Consider the following 24,887-nt stretch of genomic DNA (forward strand, 5'->3'; position numbering starts at 1 on the left):
TGCCACCTCGTCTCCCAAATCTGAAAACGGCAAGACAGCCACAGATGTGGCAAAAGGCAAAGCGCTGATGTGCTCACGAAACAAAAAAATTGCACAATTTTCCTTTCATTTTTCTTAAACTAACGCCTGACACAAAGGCTCATTGTTGGCGAATGGAAACCCTTTTCTTCTTCGTGCCCCAAACTAAACATTAAACTCATCGGACAGGGCGAACAAGGTCTCTTCAATAATTAATTGCACACACACATGAAAAATCCTTTATGATGCATAAATATTTTGTTACACAGGGTACAAAAATACTTTCACTTTTTGGTTGGTTTCAGCTTGGAAAGAAAGACGAGCAATGGCATGGGTGGGGTGTGCTGTGGAGAGGTGAGCAAAACGGGCAGAGAAGGGGTGTTCTGAACACCCCTTGTTGGCCCATCTGAGGCAGGGGCGGAGGACCCTGATTCAAGGTAAAAAAGGAAACTCTCTTTGTTGGGGGTCGCTGCTGTTCAGCTGGGAAGTGTGTGGGGCGGGAACTGGCTGCAGGGCTCCGGCCTCCCCGAAGCAGGGTGGGTGCAGGGGAGGGGTGTGGAGAGCCGGACCAGGAATGATGAACCATTAAAGGCCAGGACCTGTTGCTATGGCGACACAATGTGAGAACAAACTGTACACTCACACATACCCAAGTTTAAGTGTCTTCATTCATGCCAGAAAACATGCAAAATCAAACGCCTTGTTTCTCTGAGGCGAAGCTACAGAAGCACGTCTGGGCCGGAGGTGGGGCCTTGCTCGGTCCCGGTGAGGCCTGCGAGCCGGGTGTGGGTGTCCCGGCGAGAAGGCGAGAAGGCCCCCGGCTCCTCCCGGGAGCCTTGGCGAAGGGCTCTGGCGCAGGACAGCGCTGAGGACGAGGAGAGAGAGGAAACAGGAAGCAGTCCCCTGGGTAAGGCCTAAAACTCAGTCTTTGGAGGAAAGCAGCAGCTCCACAGGCCGCTCGGGGACAGTGGAAGCTCGGGGCAGCTTCCTCCCCAGCGGGAGCAGGGGCTTCAGGCTGTGGTACCAGGGCTGAGGAACTAACAGGACTGAGGTACTCCCACCCTTGCTGGGTGGGGTCAGAGGAAGGGTCCCCGCGCCCCTGAGCACGCAGGGCGGCGGGGGCGGCGGGGTGGGGGAACGCCGCGCGCGAGAGAGCGGGGCTCAGCTCTGCGTGCAGGGGGCAGGGGCCCAGGCCTCTGGGGAGGTGCGGATCAGGGCAGCCCCCATCGGGTCATAGGGGTCCCGCGCAATGAAGTGTGCTCCTAGGGCGGCGTGAGCGCTGTGGGGCTGCTGCAGCCATTAGCCGGTTCTTGGCCGTCTTGGCGTTGGCTCTGGCGAACTCGAGCCTCAGGGCCTGCGGGTTCCCGGGATCAGAGCGAATACCGGTCAGCGCATTCTTGCTGCTTCTGCTGCTCCGGGCTGTCGGAGATCACAAAACCAACAGGCTGTCTGCAGTGAGCCCGATGAGGGGTCCTTCGTACCCCCCGAACGGCCTGAAGAGCTGGTCAAGTTCTCTGGGTTTAATGTCCACAGGAAGGCCGCTGACGAACCGCGTCCGGACCTCCTCCTCCAGGGTGCGGCCGGGGCTGCGCGCGGTCGGGCTTCAGGCCGCTCAGGGAGCGGGGGAGGGGCGGGAGGAGGGGAAGGCGGAGGGCGAGCGCGGCGCCGGCCGGGCGGGGAGGTGGGAGGGGGCGCGGGGCGGGGCGCTCCCGGGGCGCGGGGCGGGGCGGGGCGGGGCGGGGCGCACGGGGCGGTGAGAGGGGCGGCCGCCGCGTCCCGCTGGGGTCACTTCAAGTTTGGCGGGTGCGGGAGGCGGGGAGGGGGTGCGGCGGGGGAGGCGCTGGGAATCGGAGCCGACGCTAGAATCATTTTTAAAATATACTTCTCAGAGTACAATTTTGAAAAACTAAATTTTATACACCAAACATGGATAGTTAAAAACAGGAAGTTGAAGTATAGCCATAAAACAGTTAAAAGGGGGGAAAAAAAACAGCCAAAATAATAAGGAAATTTCAGAATTACCTGAAATGATGCAGAAGTGAAAACAAACATGGCATTGATTGTCTGGGGCACCCCAAGATGAATTTGAGAGGACGGAAGATGAGAAGTACCACCTCTACGGCCACGACTCATGAATCATTAGGAAGGACTATGGGATATTCTTAGATGTTTATTTAAAAGATGGGTTTTGGCCCATCTGGTGTGGCTCAGCAGTTGAGCATCCACAATTGATCTAGGAGGTCACAGTTCTATTCCCGGTCAGGGCACATGCGGGGGGGCTGTGGGCTCGATCCCCAGCTGGGACCTGAAGGATGCACCTGATCGATGACTCTCTCTCATCATCAATGTTTCTCTCTCTCTCTCCCCCTCTTCCTTCCTCTCTCTGAAATCAATAAAGACATACTAAATATGTGTGTGTGTGTGTGTGTGTGTGTGTGTGTGTGTGTGTGTGTGTGTGTTTTAACCTGTGGTTAATGTGTACAAAACAAAACCTTGGTTTGTTTTATGCCATAATACTTTAAATTTTCTTTTTCTTTCTTTTTTTTCTCTGTTTTTTTAATCCTCACGTGAGGATATTTTTTCCATTGCTTTTCATAGGGTAGGAGAGAGAGAGAGAAAAACCTCATCAATGTGTGATGTTAGAGGGACACATTGATTCATATCAATTGGCTTTCTCCAGCACACAGGATCGAGCCTGCAACCAAGGTAAGTGCCCTTGGCCAGAATCAAAACAGGGACCCTTGAGTCTTCAGGCCAATGCCCTAACCACTGAGCCAAACCAACTAGGGCAATACTTTAACTTTTCAATAGCCTTTTTTATATTCTTTTTTTTTTTTTATAGCATCTTGATTTTTTTCATGAATGTACTACACTCCTAACACTGTAAGGGTATTAATTAGAAGGACTGTTTAAAACCTTCCATTCTCTGTCTCTGTGTCCTGCAGATTCTTTTTATTCCTTTTTTTTTTTTTTTATCCTCAAAAATTGGGTCCTCCTGCCTTGACTGTGTACACTTTAGAGTATAGCAATAAAAAGCTCTGTGTGCATGGCATGTGTTATTGGCTAGTGGGCATCAATATTGCATGATCTGCTGAGCTATATCTTTAAACAACCCCTGATGTCCGTATTTAACTTAATCACATTAAATGCACTTGTACATGTAAAGAATAACTATAACATGTTAACTTACTAACTAAGCCAAAATATCACTTCTTTTCTCCCCTGAAACTCAAGAAGCTAATTACATCATTTTAGATATAACATTTATAGCGATGAGTCATATTTGGCTGCAAGTCATAATATCTCAATGAAAATACGACAAAATATCAACATCCCAACTTCATTCTGCGCTTCTCTGCAAAGGTGGTTGTGGTTGTTCTTCAGCTGTGCATTCTAAACATTCTTTTGGTCTTTCTCTGTGTGTCCAGGAATATTTAAAAATGACATAATTCAGGGAATGTCAGTTTTATCTTCTTGTACAAATCTTAAATTTTTAAAGATAAAATAAGGACACAGTAAAGATAACTCAAGCAATGTTGATTTGATTGTTTTGTACAAATCCTAAATGTTTCTGGATGTTATAAGGGCATGGAAATGTTTTCTTTTTTAAAAAATATGTTTTTATTGACTTGAGAGAGAGGAAGGGAGAGGGAGAGAGAAAAAGAAATATCCATGAGAAAGAAATATCAACATCAATTGGCTGCCTGCTGCATGCCCCCTTTGGGGAGCAAGAACTGAACTGGCAACTTTTGGTGCATAGGTCGATGCTCAAGTACTGAGCAACACCAGTCAGGGAAGGAAATGTCCTTCCTTCCTTCCTTCCTTCCTTCCTTCCTTCCTTCCTTCCTTCCTTCCTTCCTTCCTTCCTTCCTTCCTTCCTTCCCTCCCTCCCTCCCTCCCTCCCTCCCTCCCTCCTTCCTTCCTTCCTTCTTTTTCTTTCTTCTTCTTTCTTTCTTTCTTTCTTTCTTTCTTTCTTTCTTTCTTTCTTTCTTTCTTTCTTTCTTTCTTTCTTTCTTTCTTTCTTTTTTAATATATCTTTATTGATTTCAGAGAGAGGAAAGGAGAGGGAGAGAGAGATAGAAACATCAATGATGAGAGTCATTGATCAAGCCCGCAACCCAGGCATGCGCCCTGACCGGGAATCGAACCCCGATTGCCTGGATCCTAGGTCGATGCTCAACTGCTGAGCCATGCCCGGCCGGGCTGTTCTAATAATAGTTAACAGAAAATCACTGGTCAAATCTTATGTTTTTCTTATGTTCTGGGGTTTCAAATTACAAAAAAATCTGCACACAATTTTACTTAGGCTTGAAAATCATAATCATTTCTCTAAAACAAGTATTGGTTTTGTAACCTTTTAGCAACACACAGTAGAAAGAGCTCTAGTGTCTGAAATTCTACTTTATCATACCACTCTAAGTCTAAATACTGTAAAACCTGGGGCACTGGTTTTCCTTGGTCGGTGTGGCTCAGTTGGTTGAGTGTTTTCCCATGCACCAAAAGGTCACCAGTTCCATTCCCGGTCAGTGCACATTCCCAAGTTTCGGGCTCATCCCCAGTATGAAACAGGAGGAAGCCCCAGAGTTCTCACTTCCTTTGGATTCCTGAAATTGCAGGTGCAAAAAGAAGGACGCTTTGTGCCTGGAAGATAGGTTATGCAATGTACTGGGTTGGCCAAACTTCTCAAAGTGGTCCCTGAAGTGGTCCTCAGTAACTCCTTATACACAGGTGCCTCTCCACCCTGGCTCACCACCCTAGCCAGCCACCACCCAGGAGTATCTAGTAAGACAGCTCTGTTGAACCAGGATGATGGTGATTAGTCATCTGATCTAGACCAATCAAGCTGCACCAGTCAGCTACTCTCACTCTGGACTTTGAACTTTAAACAGTGAGTTGACTGGAAACAGAGTGGTTGAGTCACAGCAATAACAGAGCATTAGAGTAAGGATCAATAAACACCTGCTAAAGAATCACCAAATAGAATCAACGCCCGGCTGGGAGCAGCAGCAGCAGCACTGTGCTGGCGAGGATTTCTCTGGCCAGTGCCTCTGCACTCGACAGCATGGGGAATATCTTTGCAAACCTGTTCAAGAACCTTTTTGGCAAAAAAGAAATACCCATTCTCATGGTGGGCCTGGACGGTGCTGGGAAGACCACGATCCTGTACAAATTGAAGCTGGGTGAGGTGGTGCAGAGCATCCCCACCATAGGTTTCAATGTGGAGACTGTGGAACATAAGAACATCAGCTTAACTGTGTGGGATGCGGGCAGCCAGGACAAGATCCGAATTCTGTGGCGCCACTACTGCCCCGACAGACAAGCTCTCATCTTTGTGGTCGACAGCACTGACCTAGAGCGCATGAGTTTGGCTGGAGAGGAGATCATGCGGATGATGGACGAGCTCAAGGATGTTGTTCTTCTTGTGCTCGCAAATAAGCAGGACCTCCCCAATGCCATGAATGCAGCTGAGCTCACGGACAAGCTGGGCCTGCACTCTCTGAACCACAGGATCTGGTACCTTCAGGCCACCTCCGCCATCACTGGGGTCGGGCTCTATGAGGGACTGGACTGGCTGTGCGATCAGCTCCAGAACCAGAACTGAGCCGCACTTACTCCTCTCTACCCATTCTCCAGCCCTGTACTCCTTCACCCTTGCTTTCCTATCATGTGGCAGACTTGTTCCTTGTGGTGTGAGTGCCAGAAGTTGTCTCCATGGTCGGTCCCAGTGTGTTTCATCACGCTATACATGTACAGAAGGCAGCCTGCAACCGGGTTTTTATTTAATGTAAAGAAGCTCTTGTTTCCAATGAGGCAGTTTTTGGTACTGCTCTGCAATATTATGCAACAGGAGGCAGCTGATCAGCCAACTGATGTTTTTCTCTCACATCAATGTTTCTCTCTCTCTCTCTCTTTCTCTCTCTAAAAAATTGGAGGATTGCAGTATTTTATAAAAATGAAATATGCTATTTTTTCTCATGGAATTTTAGCTGACTAGGATGACAGGATTAAATTGACTGTACTGGGACCTGAAAAATAAAGATTTGACACTATGTTTCAATCCATTTTCCTTAATTTATTTTAAATTTCTTGGAAGTAGTTTAAGACTTATTTTCTAAAAATGTCAAATGAAATAGCCAAAGGTAAACAGATTGATTGGAGGCACTGATTTCCATGGAGGCAAACAGTTTTCCATGTTTTCATACTGAACAAGAGGAAGACTTTTGCTATCAGAGGTTCATAGGAAAGTAAAAAAAACAACATAATTGCCCGGCTGGGCATGGCTCAGCAGTTGAGCATTAACCTAGGATCCAGGAAATCACTGTTCAATTACCAGTCAGTCAGGACACATGCCTGGGTTGAGGGCTCGATCCCCAGCAGGGGGTGTGCAGGAGGTAGCCGATCAATGACAACTCTCTCATCATTGATGTTTCTCTCTCTCTCTCCCCCTCTCCCTTCCTCTCACCAAAATCAATCAAGATATACAGTATTAAAAAAAAAACCAACATAATTATTTGGGGGTTCTTTTCTTTTTGAGAGACAAAACAAAACTTTTAATTAATTTGACTTTAAAATTAAGAACAGCAAAAACAAAACCTTACTAAACCACGGAAATAATACTGTCTCTTCAAATTGCCCCTTTTGGATTTTCATATTCCTGTCAAGGCTATCATTTCTCTCCAAATGAACCAGACTGAAAGTCTGGAGGCATCTCTTTTACTCTCCCTTCTTCTTATCCTCACCATCGTACTTCTACCCTATCTGGTCTCTCCACTACTCTCATGTTGTCAGTCACCAGATCTCAGGCTTTTATTCCATTTCCTCTGAATATATTAGCCCGAGTCCTCAGGTGCCTTTACCTCTTTTCCCCGCTCTTCAATGCCTGGTTTACTTTTCAATTGTTTATTTTAAAACACACACACACACACACACACACACACAAAACTCCTCTAAAGAAACGAATTAAGAAAAACAAAACCAAGGCATGCTCTGGTACCAAAGGCTTCAAGAACCCTCAGAGACTGCCCAAGATTTACTTTACCCTTGGAATATCTTGCCACCTCCATGATTAGCCCTTTGGGCCCAGACAACAGCATTTGCTCTTTTCCTTTACATCTTATAGCACAGATGAAACCAGGTTTGAATATTAAAATTATACTTTACTAAAGACTAAGGGCCTATAGGAATTACATGCAAAATCCAATTATCTGATTCATAAAACCTGGATCACTCTCTTCTGGTAGTCCATTCCAGCTCAGTCTCAGTGATGGCCACCATTCACCCAGATGGTCACAGCTGCAAAATTACCTTTCTTTCTTTCTTTCTTTTTTTTTTTTTTTTAATAAACGTTTATTTGAGCCAAACCAAGACATATTCCAGGAAGCAAGATTTCAAATGCTCTCGAAAAGCGACCTTTCTTAAAGTACAAAATTCAGGGTCTGACAGGAAGCCTACCATACAGGCCTCAAAAGGATAAACTAAGTACCACACACAATAACTCACAAACAATAATAGGTGTCCTTGATCAAGGGCCTCACTGAACTGACTGCCAATTAGCAGCCCCCAGAAAGATAAATTATGCCTCAGGACAGTGAGACCTTACCCTTAGATAAAGTCAAACCTTAGGCCTTGGGCTATAGTAAAAAAAGCACTGGACTAGGCATTAGGAGTTAAAGTCATTTAGTCCTTGACTTCATCATGTAACCCTTAGACAACTTACTTTATCTTTAGAGGCTTTTTATTTATTTAATTATTACTTTTAATCCTCACCCAAGGATATTTTTTCCATTGCTTTTCATAGAGTGGAAGAGAGAAAAAACACCCCATCAATATGTGATGTTAGAGAGACACATTGATTCATATCAGTTGGCTGTCTCCTGCACACAGGATCGAGCCTGCAACCAAGGTAAGTGCCCTTGGCCAGAATCAAAACAGGGACCCTTGAGTCTTCAGGCCAATGCCCTAACCACTGAGCCAAACCAACTAGGGCAATACTTTAACTTTTCAATAGCCTTTTTTATATTCTTTTTTTTTTATAGCATCTTGATTTTTTTCATGAATGTACTACACTCCTAACACCGTAAAGCTATTAATTAGGAGGACTGTTTAAAACCTTCCATTCTGTCTCTGTGTCCTGCAGATTCTTTTTATTCCTTTTTTTTTTATTCCTCAAAAATTGCGTGCTCCTGGCTTGACTGTGTACACTTTAGAGTATAGCAATAAAAAGCTCTGTGTGCATGGCATGTGTTATTGGCTAGTGGGCATCAATATTGCATGATCTGCTGAGCTATATCTTTAAACAACCCCTGATGTCCGTATTTAACTTAATCACATTAAATGCACTTGTACATGTAAAGAATAACTATAACATGTTAACTTACTAATTAAGCCAAAATATCACTTCTTTTCTCCCCTGAAACTCAAGAAGCTAATTACATCATTTTAGATATAACATTTATAGCGATGAGTCATATTTGGCTGCAAGTCATAATATCTCAGAGAAAATATGACAAAATATCAACATCACAACTTCATTCTGCGCTTCTTTGCGAAGGTGGTTGTGGTTGTTCTTCAGCTGTGCATTCTAAACATTCTTTTGGTCTTTCTCTGTGTGTCCAGGAATATTTAAAAATGACATAATTCAGGGAATGTCAGTTTTATCTTCTTGTACAAATCTTAAATTTTTAAAGATAAAATAAGGACACAGTAAAGATAACTCAAGCAATGTTGATTTGATTGTTTTGTACAAATCCTAAATGTTTCTGGATGTTACAAGGGCATGGAAATGTTTTCTTTTTTAAAAAATATGTTTTTATTGACTTGAGAGAGGGAGGAACGGAGAGGGAGAGAGAGAGAAAAAGAAATATCCATGAGAAAGAAATATCAACATCAATTGGCTGCCTGCTGCATGCCCCCTTTGGGGAGCAAGAACTGAACCGGCAACTTCTTGGTGCATGGGTTGGTGCTCAAGTACTGAGCAACACCAGCCAGGCAAGGAAATGTTTTTTCTTTCTTTTTTAATATACCTTTATTGATTTCAGAGAGAGGAAAGGAGAGGGAGAGAGAGATAGAAACATCAATGGTGAGAGTCATTGATCAAGCCCGCAACCCAGGCATGCGCCCTGACCGGGAATCGAACCCCGATTGCCTGGATCCTAGGTCGATGCTCAACTGCTGAGCCATGCCCGGCCGGGCTGTTCTAATAATAGTTAACAGAAAATCACTGGTCAAATCTTATGTTTTTCTTATGTTCTGGGGTTTCAAATTACAAAAAAATCTGCACACAATTTTACTTAGGCTTGAAAATCATAATCATTTCTCTAAAACAAGTATTGGTTTTGTAACCTTTTAGCAACACACAGTAGAAAGAGCTCTAGTGTCTGAAATTCTACTTTATCATACCACTCTAAGTCTAAATACTGTAAAACCTGGGGCACTGGTTTTCCTTGGTCGGTGTGGCTCAGTTGGTTGAGTGTTTTCCCATGCACCAAAAGGTCACCAGTTCCATTCCCGGTCAGTGCACATTCCCAAGTTTCGGGCTCATCCCCAGTATGAAACAGGAGGAAGCCCCAGAGTTCTCACTTCCTTTGGATTCCTGAAATTGCAGGTGCAAAAAGAAGGACGCTTTGTGCCTGGAAGATAGGTTATGCAATGTACTGGGTTGGCCAAACTTCTCAAAGTGGTCCCTGAAGTGGTCCTCAGTAACTCCTTATACACAGGTGCCTCTCCACCCTGGCTCACCACCCTAGCCAGCCACCACCCAGGAGTATCTAGTAAGACAGCTCTGTTGAACCAGGATGATGGTGATTAGTCATCTGATCTAGACCAATCAAGCTGCACCAGTCAGCTACTCTCACTCTGGACTTTGAACTTTAAACAGTGAGTTGACTGGAAACAGAGTGGTTGAGTCACAGCAATAACAGAGCATTAGAGTAAGGATCAATAAACACCTGCTAAAGAATCACCAAATAGAATCAACGCCCGGCTGGGAGCAGCAGCAGCAGCACTGTGCTGGCGAGGATTTCTCTGGCCAGTGCCTCTGCACTCGACAGCATGGGGAATATCTTTGCAAACCTGTTCAAGAACCTTTTTGGCAAAAAAGAAATACCCATTCTCATGGTGGGCCTGGACGGTGCTGGGAAGACCACGATCCTGTACAAATTGAAGCTGGGTGAGGTGGTGCAGAGCATCCCCACCATAGGTTTCAATGTGGAGACTGTGGAACATAAGAACATCAGCTTAACTGTGTGGGATGCGGGCAGCCAGGAGAGGAGCCGAATTCTGTGGCGCCACTACTGCCCCGACAGACAAGCTCTCATCTTTGTGGTCGACAGCACTGACCTAGAGCGCATGAGTTTGGCTGGAGAGGAGATCATGCGGATGATGGACGAGCTCAAGGATGTTGTTCTTCTTGTGCTCGCAAATAAGCAGGACCTCCCCAATGCCATGAATGCAGCTGAGCTCACGGACAAGCTGGGCCTGCACTCTCTGAACCACAGGATCTGGTACCTTCAGGCCACCTCCGCCATCACTGGGGTCGGGCTCTATGAGGGACTGGACTGGCTGTGCGATCAGCTCCAGAACCAGAACTGAGCCGCACTTACTCCTCTCTACCCATTCCCCAGCCCTGTACTCCTTCACCCTTGCTTTCCTATCATGTGGCAGACTTGTTCCTTGTGGTGTGAGTGCCAGAAGTTGTCTCCATGGTCGGTCCCAGTGTGTTTCATCACGCTATACATGTACAGAAGGCAGCCTGCAACCGGGTTTTTATTTAATGTAAAGAAGCTCTTGTTTCCAATGAGGCAGTTTTTGGTACTGCTCTGCAATATTATGCAACAGGAGGCAGCTGATCAGCCAACTGATGTTTTTCTCTCACATCAATGTTTCTCTCTCTCTCTCTCTTTCTCTCTCTAAAAAATTGGAGGATTGCAGTATTTTATAAAAATGAAATATGCTATTTTTTCTCATGGAATTTTAGCTGACTAGGATGACAGGATTAAATTGACTGTACTGGGACCTGAAAAATAAAGATTTGACACTATGTTTCAATCCATTTTCCTTAATTTATTTTAAATTTCTTGGAAGTAGTTTAAGACTTATTTTCTAAAAATGTCAAATGAAATAGCCAAAGGTAAACAGATTGATTGGAGGCACTGATTTCCACGGAGGCAAACAGTTTTCCATGTTTTCATACTGAACAAGAGGAAGACTTTTGCTATCAGAGGTTCATAGGAAAGTAAAAAAAACAACATAATTGCCCGGCTGGGCATGGCTCAGCAGTTGAGCATTAACCTAGGATCCAGGAAATCACTGTTCAATTACCAGTCAGTCAGGGCACACGCCTGGGTTGAGGGCTCGATCCCCAGCAGGGGGTGTGCAGGAGGTAGCCGATCAATGACAACTCTCTCATCATTGATGTTTCTCTCTCTCTCTCCCCCTCTCCCTTCCTCTCACCAAAATCAATCAAGATATACAGTATTAAAAAAAAAAACCAACATAATTATTTGGGGGTTCTTTTCTTTTTGAGAGACAAAACAAAACTTTTAATTAATTTGACTTTAAAATTAAGAACAGCAAAAACAAAACCTTACTAAACCACGGAAATAATACTGTCTCTTCAAATTGCCCCTTTTGGATTTTCATATTCCTGTCAAGGCTATCATTTCTCTCCAAATGAACCAGACTGAAAGTCTGGAGGCATCTCTTTTACTCTCCCTTCTTCTTATCCTCACCATCGTACTTCTACCCTATCTGGTCTCTCCACTACTCTCATGTTGTCAGTCACCAGATCTCAGGCTTTTATTCCATTTCCTCTGAATATATTAGCCCAAGTCCTCAGGTGCCTTTACCTCTTTTCCCCGCTCTTCAATGCCTGGTTTACTTTTCAATTGTTTATTTTAAAACACACACACACACACAAAACTCCTCTAAAGAAACGAATTAAGAAAAACAAAACCAAGGCATGCTCTGGTACCAAAGGCTTCAAGAACCCTCAGAGACTGCCCAAGATTTACTTTACCCTTGGAATATCTTGCCACCTCCATGATTAGCCCTTTGGGCCCAGACAACAGCATTTGATCTTTTCCTTTACATCTTATAGCACAGATGAAACCAGGTTTGAATATTAAAATTATACTTTACTAAAGACTAAGGGCCTATAGGAATTACATACAAAATCCAATTATCTGATTCATAAAACCTGGATCACTCTCTTCTGGTAGTCCATTCCAGCTCAGTCTCAGTGATGGCCACCATTCACCCAGATGGTCACAGCTGCAAAATTACCTTTCTTTCTTTCTTTTTTTTTTTTTTTTTAATAAACGTTTATTTGAGCCAAACCAAGACATATTCCAGGAAGCAAGATTTCAAATGCTCTCGAAAAGCGACCTTTCTTAAAGTACAAAATTCAGGGTCTGACAGGAAGCCTACCATACAGGCCTCAAAAGGATAAACTAAGTACCACACACAATAACTCACAAACAATAATAGGTGTCCTTGATCAAGGGCCTCACTGAACTGACTGCCAATTAGCAGCCCCCAGAAAGATAAATTATGCCTCAGGACAGTGAGACCTTACCGTTAGATAAAGTCAAACCTTAGGCCTTGGGCTATAGTAAAAAAAGCACTGGACTAGGCATTAGGAGTTAAAGTCATTTAGTCCTTGACTTCATCATGTAACCCTTAGACAACTTACTTTATCTTTAGAGGCTTTTTATTTATTTAATTATTACTTTTAATCCTCACCCAAGGATATTTTTTCCATTGCTTTTCATAGAGTGGAAGAGAGAAAAAACACCCCATCAATATGTGATGTTAGAGAGACACATTGATTCATATCAGTTGGCTGTCTCCTGCACACAGGATCGAGCCTGCAACCAAGGTAAGTGCCCTTGGCCAGAATCAAAACAGGGACCCTTGAGTCTTCAGGCCAATGCCCTAACCACTGAGCCAAACCAACTAGGGCAATACTTTAACTTTTCAATAGCCTTTTTTATATTCTTTTTTTTTTTTATAGCATCTTGATTTTTTTCATGAATGTACTACACTCCTAACACCGTAAAGCTATTAATTAGGAGGACTGTTTAAAACCTTCCATTCTGTCTCTGTGTCCTGCAGATTCTTTTTATTCCTTTTTTTTTTATTCCTCAAAAATTGCGTGCTCCTGGCTTGACTGTGTACACTTTAGAGTATAGCAATAAAAAGCTCTGTGTGCATGGCATGTGTTATTGGCTAGTGGGCATTAATATTGCATGATCTGCTGAGCTATATCTTTAAACAACCCCTGATGTCCGTATTTAACTTAATCACATTAAATGCACTTGTACATGTAAAGAATAACTATAACATGTTAACTTACTAATTAAGCCAAAATATCACTTCTTTTCTCCCCTGAAACTCAAGAAGCTAATTACATCATTTTAGATATAACATTTATAGCGATGAGTCATATTTGGCTGCAAGTCATAATATCTCAGAGAAAATATGACAAAATATCAACATCACAACTTCATTCTGCGCTTCTCTGCAAAGGTGGTTGTGGTTGTTCTTCAGCTGTGCATTCTAAACATTCTTTTGGTCTTTCTCTGTGTGTCCAGGAATATTTAAAAATGACATAATTCAGGGAATGTCAGTTTTATCTTCTTGTACAAATCTTAAATTTTTAAAGATAAAATAAGGACACAGTAAAGATAACTCAAGCAATGTTGATTTGATTGTTTTGTACAAATCCTAAATGTTTCTGGATGTTATAAGGGCATGGAAATGTTTTCTTTTTAAAAAAATATGTTTTTTGACTTGAGAGAGGGAGGAACGGAGAGGGAGAGAGAGAGAAAAAGAAATATCCAGCAGAAATATCAACATCAATTGGCTGCCTCCTGCATGCCCCCTTTGGGGAGCAAGAACTGAACCGGCAACTTCTTGGTGCATGGGTTGGTGCTCAAGTACTGAGCAACACCAGCCAGGCAAGGAAATGTTTTTTCTTTCTTTTTTAATATACCTTTATTGATTTCAGAGAGAGGAAAGGAGAGGGAGAGAGAGATAGAAACATCAATGATGAGAGTCATTGATCAAGCCCGCAACCCAGGCATGCGCCCTGACCGGGAATCGAACCCCGATTGCCTGGATCCTAGGTCGATGCTCAACTGCTGAGCCATGCCCGGCCGGGCTGTTCTAATAATAGTTAACAGAAAATCACTGGTCAAATCTTATGTTTTTCTTATGTTCTGGGGTTTCAAATTACAAAAAAATCTGCACACAATTTTACTTAGGCTTGAAAATCATAATCATTTCTCAAAAACAAGTATTGGTTTTGTAACCTTTTAGCAACACACAGTAGAAAGAGCTCTAGTGTCTGAAATTCTACTTTATCATACCACTCTAAGTCTAAATACTGTAAAACCTGGGGCACTGGTTTTCCTTGGTCGGTGTGGCTCAGTTGGTTGAGTGTTTTCCCATGCACCAAAAGGTCACCAGTTCCATTCCCGGTCAGTGCACATTCCCAAGTTTCGGGCTCATCCCCAGTATGAAACAGGAGGAAGCCCCAGAGTTCTCACTTCCTTTGGATTCCTGAAATTGCAGGTGCAAAAAGAAGGACGCTTTGTGCCTGGAAGATAGGTTATGCAATGTACTGGGTTGGCCAAACTTCTCAAAGTGGTCCCTGAAGTGGTCCTCAGTAACTCCTTATACACAGGTGCCTCTCCACCCTGGCTCACCACCCTAGCCAGCCACCACCCAGGAGTATCTAGTAAGACAGCTCTGTTGAACCAGGATGATGGTGATTAGTCATCTGATCTAGACCAATCAAGCTGCACCAGTCAGCTACTCTCACTCTGGACTTTGAACTTTAAACAGTGAGTTGACTGGAAACAGAGTGGTTGAGTCACAGCAATAACAGAGCATTAGAGTAAGGATCAATAAACACCTGCTAAAGAATCACCAAATAGAATCAACGCCCGGCTGGGAGCAGCAGCAGCAGCACTGTGCTGGCGAGGATTTCTCTGGCCAGTGCCTCTGCACTCGACAGCATGGGGAATATCTTTGCAAACCTGTTCAAGAACCTTTTTGGCAAAAAAGAAATACCCATTCTCATGGTGGGCCTGGACGGTGCTGGGAAGACCACGATCCTGTACAAATTGAAGCTGGGTGAGGTGGTGCAGAGCATCCCCACCATAGGTTTCAATGTGGAGACTGTGGAACATAAGAACATCAGCTTAACTGTGTGGGATGCGGGCAGCCAGGAGAGGAACCGAATTCTGTGGCGCAACTACTGCCCCGACAGACAAGCTCTCATCTTTGTGGTCGACAGCACTGACCTAGAGCGCATGAGTTTGGCTGGAGAGGAGATCATGCGGATGATGGACGAGCTCAAGGATGTTGTTCTTCTTGTGCTCGCAAATAAGCAGGACCTCCCCAATGCCATGAATGCAGCTGAGCTCACGGACAAGCTGGGCCTGCACTCTCTGAACCACAGGATCTGGTACCTTCAGGCCACCTCCGCCATCACTGGGGTCGGGCTCTATGAGGGACTGGACTGGCTGTGCGATCAGCTCCAGAACCAGAACTGAGCCGCACTTACTCCTCTCTGCCCATTCTCCAGCCCTGTACTCCTTCACCCTTGCTTTCCTATCATGTGGCAGACTTGTTCCTTGTGGTGTGAGTGCCAGAAGTTGTCTCCATGGTCGGTCCCAGTGTGTTTCATCACGCTATACATGTACAGAAGGCAGCCTGCAACCGGGTTTTTATTTAATGTAAAGAAGCTCTTGTTTCCAATGAGGCAGTTTTTGGTACTGCTCTGCAATATTATGCAACAGGAGGCAGCTGATCAGCCAACTGATGTTTTTCTCTCACATCAATGTTTCTCTCTCTCTCTCTCTTTCTCTCTCTAAAAAATTGGAGGATTGCAGTATTTTATAAAAATGAAATATGCTATTTTTTCTCATGGAATTTTAGCTGACTAGGATGACAGGATTAAATCGACTGTACTGGGACCTGAAAAATAAAGATTTGACACTATGTTTCAATCCATTTTCCTTAATTTATTTTAAATTTCTTGGAAGTAGTTTAAGACTTATTTTCTAAAAATGTCAAATGAAATAGCCAAAGGTAAACAGATTGATTGGAGGCACTGATTTCCACGGAGGCAAACAGTTTTCCATGTTTTCATACTGAACAAGAGGAAGACTTTTGCTATCAGAGGTTCATAGGAAAGTAAAAAAAACAACATAATTGCCCGGCTGGGCATGGCTCAGCAGTTGAGCATTAACCTAGGATCCAGGAAATCACTGTTCAATTACCAGTCAGTCAGGGCACACGCCTGGGTTGAGGGCTCGATCCCCAGCAGGGGGTGTGCAGGAGGTAGCCGATCAATGACAACTCTCTCATCATTGATGTTTCTCTCTCTCTCTCCCCCTCTCCCTTCCTCTCACCAAAATCAATCAAGATATACAGTATTAAAAAAAAAACCAACATAATTATTTGGGGGTTCTTTTCTTTTTGAGAGACAAAACAAAACTTTTAATTAATTTGACTTTAAAATTAAGAACAGCAAAAACAAAACCTTACTAAACCACGGAAATAATACTGTCTCTTCAAATTGCCCCTTTTGGATTTTCATATTCCTGTCAAGGCTATCATTTCTCTCCAAATGAACCAGACTGAAAGTCTGGAGGCATCTCTTTTACTCTCCCTTCTTCTTATCCTCACCATCGTACTTCTACCCTATCTGGTCTCTCCACTACTCTCATGTTGTCAGTCACCAGATCTCAGGCTTTTATTCCATTTCCTCTGAATATATTAGCCCGAGTCCTCAGGTGCCTTTACCTCTTTTCCCCGCTCTTCAATGCCTGGTTTACTTTTCAATTGTTTATTTTAAAACACACACACACACACACACACACAAAACTCCTCTAAAGAAACTGTTGAATTAACAAAAATAAAACCAAGGCATGCTCTGGTACCAAAGGCTTCAAGAACCCTCAGAGACTGCCCAAGATTTACTTTACCCTTGGAATATCTTGCCACCTCCATGATTAGCCCTTTGGGCCCAGACAACAGCATTTGATCTTTTCCTTTACATCTTATAGCACAGATGAAACCAGGTTTGAGTATTAAAATTATACTTTACTAAAGACTAAGGGCCTATAGGAATTACATACAAAATCCAATTATCTGATTCATAAAACCTGGATCACTCTCTTCTGGTAGTCCATTCCAGCTCAGTCTCAGTGATGGCCACCATTCACCCAGGTGGTCACAGCTGCAAAATTACCTTTCTTTCTTTCCTTTTTTTTTTTTTTTTAATAAACGTTTATTTGAGCCAAACCAAGACATATTCCAGGAAGCAAGATTTCAAATGCTCTCGAAAAGCGACCTTTCTTAAAGTACAAAATTCAGGGTCTGACAGGAAGCCTACCATACAGGCCTCAAAAGGATAAACTAAGTACCATACACAATAACTCACAAACAATAATAGGTGTCCTTGATCAAGGGCCTCACTGAACTGACTGCCAATTAGCAGCCCCCAGAAAGATAAATTATGCCTCAGGACAGTGAGACCTTACCCTTAGATAAAGTCAAACCTTAGGCCTTGGGCTATAGTAAAAAAAGCACTGGACTAGGCATTAGGACTAGTCATTTAGTCCCTGACTTCATCATGTAACCCTTAGACAACTTACTTTATCTTTAGAGGCTTTTTATTTAAATATTATTTTTAATCCTCACTGGAGGATATTTTTTCCATTGCTTTTCAGAGAGAGTGGAAGGAAGGAAAGAGAGAGAGACAGAGGGAGAAAGAAACATCCACTTGAGACACATGGATTGGTTGCCTCCCCAACCAGGGTGGGGATGGAGCCTGCAACCGAGGTACTTTCTGGAACCACTGAGCCAAACCAGTTAGGGCTAGAGGTTTTTTAAACATCACATGTACTTTGCAAAGAACCTATCTCAATCTATTTTATAGGATTATAGTATTCCTTTAAAGGATTAGAAAATAGAGAACAGATGAAGAGTGCCTTGAAAAAGTAGAAACTTTTTTAAAAACAAAAGAACAAATTAACTCATTCCAAAGATTTCATAATCTTTGTCTGCTCTTCACCAACTACCCTCAGGCGGTTCTCCTCACCAGATCCTAAACCCAACTTCAATTTGCAGACCTGAAAATTTGAATTAAATGTTCTCTAAGATCTACTAGAGCTCTGGAAGTATATGATTTCTGTTCATCCAATGAACAGGAGCACTTACTATGTATTAAGTGTTGGTAACACAAAAAATGAGTAAAACCCAGCAAATATGATAAAAAACAACAATCGCTAATGATGGAAAATAGTATTAAAAGTTTATGTAAAGTTATTGAGAATCATTATTCTCCATATTACCTCTGTCAAACCTTGTCATTAATTATGAAACACTTATTAAGCACTACAAAGGTGAAAAATATTGGTTAGAGACTGAGGATACAGAGAAGTATACGATTATTGTGTTCTAAAAACCTACAATCTAGTGTGGCAGGCAGTGTGGAAGTTAAAGCTGGGCTGGAGTTCAAATTCTGATATTACCGTATCATGTTTGTCAAGGACTTTTTGCCTCTCTAAGCCTGTTTCCTGTCCTTTGAAATGAGGACCTACCCGTTCCTTAGGACTGTAGTGAGGTTCATACGAGATAATTTATGTAAATAACAATTCCTGGCACATAAGTCCTTTTTAAGTAGCCACAGTTCTTTTTTATCCGTGTGAGCCCAGTCCAGATACACAAGGAGAGTGAGATTTCTATCAGCACACAGCTACCAAAATACAGCACGGTGCAGAGCTGTTTCACTTTCTCAGAGACGCAAGCCTCCATTGCTTCCCATTCAGCATCAGGCGCCGCTTTGCGATCCCAAAGTCTCACAGGTCTTCAAGTATGATGGCAGTAACATTTCTGACGCCCAATTACGGATTTATGAACTTTTTATATATTAAGGCGCAAATTTCAACCACTTAATGTCATTCCCTTAATTCTTACTCCGATTACCATGGCTAATGAGCAGCGTTGCTCAGCCGAGTAAAGGAAAAAAACGTGAGCCACATCAAATACAAATGTGGACTGATTTTCTTCACGATTGCTAGGAAGAAATTCCCATAATGTACTTTGAAATCCTGAAAAAACAAAACCGATAATGCTATAATATTGGGCTTCAACTAAAACAGATTACTTCCCCAAGGTCAACGGCCTTGATGCTTCCGGATTCTTTCCCCCTTCCTCCGGCCCTGCCACCCCATTCCCAAATTCTGTCCGACCTCTGCCTGGAAGACAAGGTGCGGGGGCGAGGGAGGAGAAGGGCGGGGGAGGTGCGGCTGAACCGGGACCTCATTGTTCCCGCGGCCGACTCTTCCCAAAAGAGCCGGTTGGCAGCGCCTGCGCAGTGCGCGCTCTTTGTGCCCCGCTGCAGCAAGCTAGTTGTTTGTGTGTGTCTTTCAGGGCGATGGAGGCGGAGCCGCGGGCGTGGCATGCCCTGTCGAATTCTGATTGGGTTTTCGCAGGGAGGTGGGTGGTTATAGGGCGGAGCTTCCGATAACAACACTCCGAGCTGGAGCTGAGGCTGTTTGTTGCTGCGCCGCCACCGCCCGAGTCCTAGTCTGCGCTCTTCTCGGGCTCTTAGCAGCAGCCCTCGCCGCCTTTCATCTCTGGCTTCGCTTGCTCCTTCTCTTCCTGCTGAACCACTTTCCTCCTAGCGCTATGACCGTCGTCTCCGTCCCGCAGCGGGAGCCGCTGGTCCTGGGCGGCCGCCTCGGGCCCCTAGGCTTTTCCGCCCGCGGTTACTTCGGGGCCCTCCCGATGGTAACCTCGGCTCCGCCGCCTCTACCTCGGATTCCGGACCCCCGGGCACTTCCCCCCACCCTCTTCCTCCCTCACTTCCTAAGCGGGGACGGTCCGTGTCTGACCCCTCAGCCTCGCGCCCCAGCACCTTTGCCCAACTGCAGTCTCGCCCCGGCGGGGGGCACCCCTCGGGCCGCACCAAAGAAGCGGCGAAAGAAGAAGGTGCGGGCCAGCCCGGCGGGGCAGCTGCCCAGTCGCTTCCACCAGTACCAGCAGCACCGGCCGAGCCTGGAGAGCGGGCGGAGCCCCTCAACGGGCCGGAGCGGAGCGCAGGAAGTCCCGAACCAGGCCGCCGCCGCGGCCCCGGGTCCTGCAACTGCAACCCCAACTGAGGAAGAGAACCTTTTCCGTGTTCCGCTGCCTCCCGCGACGCCTGGCCAGCCCTCGTTTAGAAAAGAGGTGAGTGTCGCATTGGGGCATGGGGACCGTTGGGGAAGCCTGGTCCTTAGACGGTCACAGCCAGGCTCTGGGGTTTGGGGTCTGGGGCTCTGCACGAAGGGGGGCCGGGATCAGGGGCGGCTGTTTACTCGGGAGGGAAGTTTCCGTGACGCCTGCTCCGTTCTTGCGGTGGGGAAGAGGGGGAGGGGAAGGCATGCGGTGGCGTTGCTGATTGGCTCCCGAGGAACAGCCAATGAGAGGAGCAGCTGCGCCCCAGCAACAGCCCCGATTTAGAAGTCTGGCAGCGTTCCAGGGGGTTTCAGTGTTCTGGGCGCGCGGTTGGGTGGGGAGGGAAGGGGCCCGAGGGGGGTGACGTCAGCGCGCGCTACGTGCTGAGCTCCCTAGCCCCGATGAAGGAGGCCTGGTCGGGGGGGGCGAGGTAAGGGAAGGGGTGGGGGCCAGCTTTTTCGGCTTCCTGAAGGTGGGTACCTCCAAGAGTAGGCGGCGATGTGCGTACACACTCACGCCGCCCTGGTGCGGGATTGGGAGTGGGCGCCTTTGGCTCGATTCCTTTTGGCTTGCTTTTTGCCGAGCTGTGAGGGCGCCGATCCAACCGGGGCTCTGCCCCTCGCCGGGCCGACCTACTTAGCTGTGCTTTTTAATTTTTCAAAGTTGGCAGGAGCGGCGGCCGAGTTCTTCTTGGAAGCGATATATTTTGCGTGCTAGTCTATCAGATGAATGGAATTTAACAGTTTCCACTGTATACTGTACCGAACTTAGTGGAAGGCGGTTTTATTGCGTCCAAACTGAAATTTTCGAAAGAAGAGTTATCAATTGAATCGACTTTATTCCGCCCAGCTGCCATGCTATTGGACTAGGATAAAATTGATACAAAACTTCAATAGGATTAAATCGCTTAAAATGGTTTGAAATTAACCTATCAAAATAAAACGTTTTGTTGACTTAATTTCAAACTTACTCTTTCATAATATGAAAAGTTACTGCCATTTGTTGAAAGGCAGTTGCACTGAGAGATTTGCAGCTTCTCTAGCTGTGCCCTTGGAAAAATTAAGTTTGTTCATCGTAATTCCTTAAATTATTTTCTTAGATTCCTTTCAATTTTTAAAATTCTGAAATATTAGTGGTAATGTATCTAAAAGCAAGTTTTTGTACTTCTTGATTCCTGGTCAGTAAGATTCCTTTTTCTTCCAGAATGGTATTTAAACCAGGGAGCTCTGTTAGCAGTTTCCCTTGACATGGGCTATGTTAACTTGGGTTCTAGAGTTGTGTCCTCTTCCCCACCATATTTCAAGGGTTAGTGTGGCAGCATTCTTGAAGCACTTGTGAAACCAGAAAGTAGGGGGCAGGCCGGAAACTTTTTTTCTGACTTGTTACAACTAGAAAAGATGATAAAAAGTGGTATTTTAGTATTTGGGTTTTTATTTTAGTATTTAAAATATGACTTTATTGATTTCAGAGAGAGAGGAAGGGAGAGGGGGAGAGAGGTAGAAACATCGATGATTAGAGAGTCCATGATGAGAGTCGTGAGTGATCAGCTGCCTCCTTCACACCCAACTGGGGATCCAGCTTGTGCCCTGACGGAGTCAAACTACAATCTCTTGGATCTTAAGTTGATGCTCAACCACTGAGCCATGCCCGACCAGGCCATAGTTTTTATTTTTAATCAGACTCAACCAACCAAAATGGAAGTATTAGAAAATGTCTGTTGGCAACATTCTATTGTAAAAACCCTGACCCTTGTTACAAAGCAGTTGGCATTACTCTTCCTTACAGTTATAGAAAGATGGACTTGGGGCTACTTTAGAACTGGCTTATACGTTGCATATTGGTAACAGTGGTGATTAACTGTTTTTAGTGGTATGCAAAATTAGGTATGTGCGTGTTTGAGCATCCAGTGGTAAGTGCAGCAAACATGTATGTGAGGCTTGTGACTGGTTTTTATCATGAGACTATTCACTTTTGTGTTCCTTGTCTTTGTAGGTTTTAAAATCAAACATGGGAAAATCGGAGAAAATCACCGTTCCCCATGGGCAGCTTGTTCATGGTATGCACTTATGTGAACAGCCAAAGATAAACAGACAGAAAAGCAAATATAACTTACCACTAACCAAGATCACCTCTGCAAAAAGAAATGAAAACAACTTTTGGCAGGATTCTGTTTCATCTGATATAATTCAAAAGCAGGAAAAAAAGCCTTTTAAAAATACTGAGAACATTAAAAAAAAGCATTTGAAGAAATCAGCGCTTCTAACTGAAGTGAGCCAAAAGGAAAATTATGCTGGGGCAAAGTTTAGCGATCCACCTTCTCCTAGTGTTCTTCCAAAGCCGCCTAGTCACTGGATGGGAAGCACTATTGAAAATTCCAACCAAAATAGGGAATTGATGGCAGTACATTTAAAAACTCTCCTAAAAGTTCAAACTTAGATCTCAAGTTTCAGTATGTATGTAAAACATAGTTTTTCCAAAATCCCTGGATTCTTGAAAGTTGGTACAGAAATGGAAATATGCCTTGTAACCTACAAGGGCAAAAGATGAGTTTTAAAAATTACAAACAGCTTGTATTATATTTTATATTTTGTAAATACTGTATACCATGTATTATGTGTATATTGTTGATACTTGAGAGGTACATTATAGTTTTGTTATGAAAGTATGTATTTTGCCCTGCCCAAATGGTAGGTGTTTTGTATATATACAATGAGAAATTTTAAGTGTGTGCTAAGGCACATGGAAGACCAATTTATTTGCACAAGGTACCGAGAGATTTTTCAAGAAACAGCTGGCGAATCTCAAGGTGAAGATCTAAATGTGAACAGTTTACTAATGCACTACTGAAATTTAAATCTGTGGCACAATCATTGTAAACAGGGGTTTGCCTTTCTCTTTAAATTGATTTCTGCCTTCTAATCTGTAATTACTGCAAAACTCCTATTCTCACTTTTAACAAACTTAATTTCTGGTTTTTGGTTTATAACCATATCCAAATTTAAAAGACCTCTAATTTTAATGCCAACAAAATCGGTTGTAATCAAATTTTCAAATAATAATTTGGCCTCCTCCCCCACTTTTTAAACTAGTCTTGACTCTGTGTGTGTGCCTGTGTTCCATGTTTGAATGTGTGACTAGGAGGTGGATTTTCACTTTCACTTTACTAGCTAAATGTCTTTAGCTTTATACTAATTGTCCATCCTCCATCTGGAGTTTAGAGGGACCAATAATTTCACACTAGTACCTCTTAGGGGAGGAACTCCCCATCTTACAAACAGAAATGGTTGTGGTCAAAAGTAAATCTGATTCGTTTATAACTTAGAATATATGTATGGTTTCATAAAGTACTATTTGACTTGACCATATCTTACATTTTTAGTGAAAGAAATTACACTTGTTTGGTTTGCTGAGTTTATGTTGGCAATGAATGGTGGTACTTGAACCAAAGCAAGCATAATTGATGTTGAATAGATGGAGATTTAGATTCTACAGCTTGCTTGAAGATAAATATGGCAGCTTACGTATTTTTAAAATTGAAACATTGTTCTTTTACTCTGTAGTATATATGTAAGGCCTATTCCAGTACTAAATTCTAAAACACAATTTTCTCTATGTAGTTGCTGTAAAAAGCTAAAGTTTATCTCAAAAAGGGAAGTTTTTTGGGCAGTATTTAGACATGAAAAGGAAAAGGGTATTAGGGTATATATAGGATTCTCTGAGGTAGAATAGGTTAAAGCTGCTGCCATCCTTACCAGAAAAAAATAAAAGGGAGAGTCTTGGGTCTTACCTTCCTTTGCCATTTGGTTCACGTGGGAGGGGAGGGAAGACATTTAACTTCCTGGCTGTACAAAGGTTGGCTGTGGTGTGGGCACCTTACTTAGAATCACTACTGACTTGATGAGCAGTACGAGGAGTATAACTTGTGTCACAGCTGCCACAAAGTCCTAATTAGATTTGCTGTCTTGTAGATGTAGGTCATATGCAACTCAGCCAACCATTTAGCACTGGCTATACAACATATGTTGTTCTTATGTGTGTGTAGAGAAAGTATATTTCATTATTACGTGTGTGTGTGTGTGTGTACACACACACAGCACATAGCTAGCTTAAAAATGCATTTAGAGAAGAAACTTAAAAACCATTCTTTCCTAATAGGTGAGCTTTCAGCCTTGTAAAGGACTTTCTAAGGGAAGTGTTAACTGGTAAAAAGAACGGCTAAAATTCTTAAAGGCAGGACATAAAGTAAATAAATATTATAGGTTTTATAGTTTGAAGAGTGAACAAAATTGATTGAATTGGACTATAGGTAATGTTTAGTGAAAATGTTTTAACAAAAGTTGACTAGTTTGGGTATTACAGTAAAATACTATTTAGCAGCCTTAGTCCCTTCAAGCTGCTGTAACAAAATACTAGAGACTGGGTAGCTTAGAAACATTTATTTCTCACAGTTCTGTAGGCTGGGAAGTTCAGATTTAGTGTCGGGTGAGAGCTCACTTAACATGTCTTTTCATTGCATCCACACGGTAGAACAGTGAGGGAGTTTTGAGGGGCTCATTTTGTACGTGCACTAATGCCATTCATGAGGGGTTTGCTTGTGTCCTAATCACTTCCCAAAAGCTTCACTTCCTAATATA

At 43.6% G+C, this 24,887-nt stretch overlaps 2 protein-coding genes and 4 pseudogenes across 3 annotated transcripts in view; 4 read left to right on the top strand and 2 right to left on the bottom strand.

Moving 5' to 3' along the window:
* Window positions 1–243: 243 nt before the first annotated feature.
* On the bottom strand, window positions 244–2,151 carry LOC107533424 (RNA-binding protein with multiple splicing 2 pseudogene; annotated as a pseudogene).
* A 2,239-nt stretch (window positions 2,152–4,390) lies between these two features.
* On the top strand, window positions 4,391–5,630 carry LOC148093088 (ADP-ribosylation factor 1 pseudogene; annotated as a pseudogene).
* A 2,235-nt stretch (window positions 5,631–7,865) lies between these two features.
* Window positions 7,866–11,064, top strand: LOC107533436 (ADP-ribosylation factor 1 pseudogene; annotated as a pseudogene). The gene is made up of 2 exons (XR_015714533.1): window positions 7,866–7,921; window positions 9,735–11,064. The product of XR_015714533.1 is annotated as an ADP-ribosylation factor 1 pseudogene (transcript).
* A 1,775-nt stretch (window positions 11,065–12,839) lies between these two features.
* On the top strand, window positions 12,840–15,588 carry LOC148093089 (ADP-ribosylation factor 1 pseudogene; annotated as a pseudogene).
* Window positions 15,589–19,571: 3,983 nt separating this feature from the next.
* Window positions 19,572–23,613, top strand: PNRC1 (proline rich nuclear receptor coactivator 1). Its single transcript, XM_016208122.2, has 2 exons — window positions 19,572–20,265; window positions 22,246–23,613. Exons 1-2 carry the CDS (start codon window positions 19,726–19,728, stop codon window positions 22,687–22,689), a joined length of 984 nt encoding a protein of 327 aa, XP_016063608.2. The 5' UTR covers window positions 19,572–19,725; the 3' UTR covers window positions 22,690–23,613.
* SRSF12 (serine and arginine rich splicing factor 12) overlaps window positions 20,880–24,887 on the bottom strand; it is a 30,159-nt gene continuing 26,151 nt past the window's right edge. Inside the window, exon 6 of the mRNA XM_087817502.1 lies at window positions 20,880–21,641. The gene's annotated coding sequence lies outside the window, so the exon portion shown is untranslated. The remainder of the gene's footprint in view (window positions 21,642–24,887) is intronic.

This window comes from Miniopterus natalensis, chromosome 5 (genome assembly GCF_054644295.1).
Source record: "Miniopterus natalensis isolate mMinNat1 chromosome 5, mMinNat1.hap1, whole genome shotgun sequence".
Classification (NCBI taxonomy): Eukaryota; Metazoa; Chordata; class Mammalia; order Chiroptera; family Miniopteridae; genus Miniopterus; species Miniopterus natalensis.

Bases quoted from the DNA above. Each gene is read 5' to 3' on its own strand.
- PNRC1 (XM_016208122.2), top strand. From the start codon at position 19,726: ATGACCGTCGTCTCCGTCCCGCAGCGGGAGCCGCTGGTCCTGGGCGGC. The intron at 20,266-22,245 runs GTGAGTGTCGCA...TTGTCTTTGTAG, and splicing joins AGCCCTCGTTTAGAAAAGAG to GTTTTAAAATCAAACATGGG.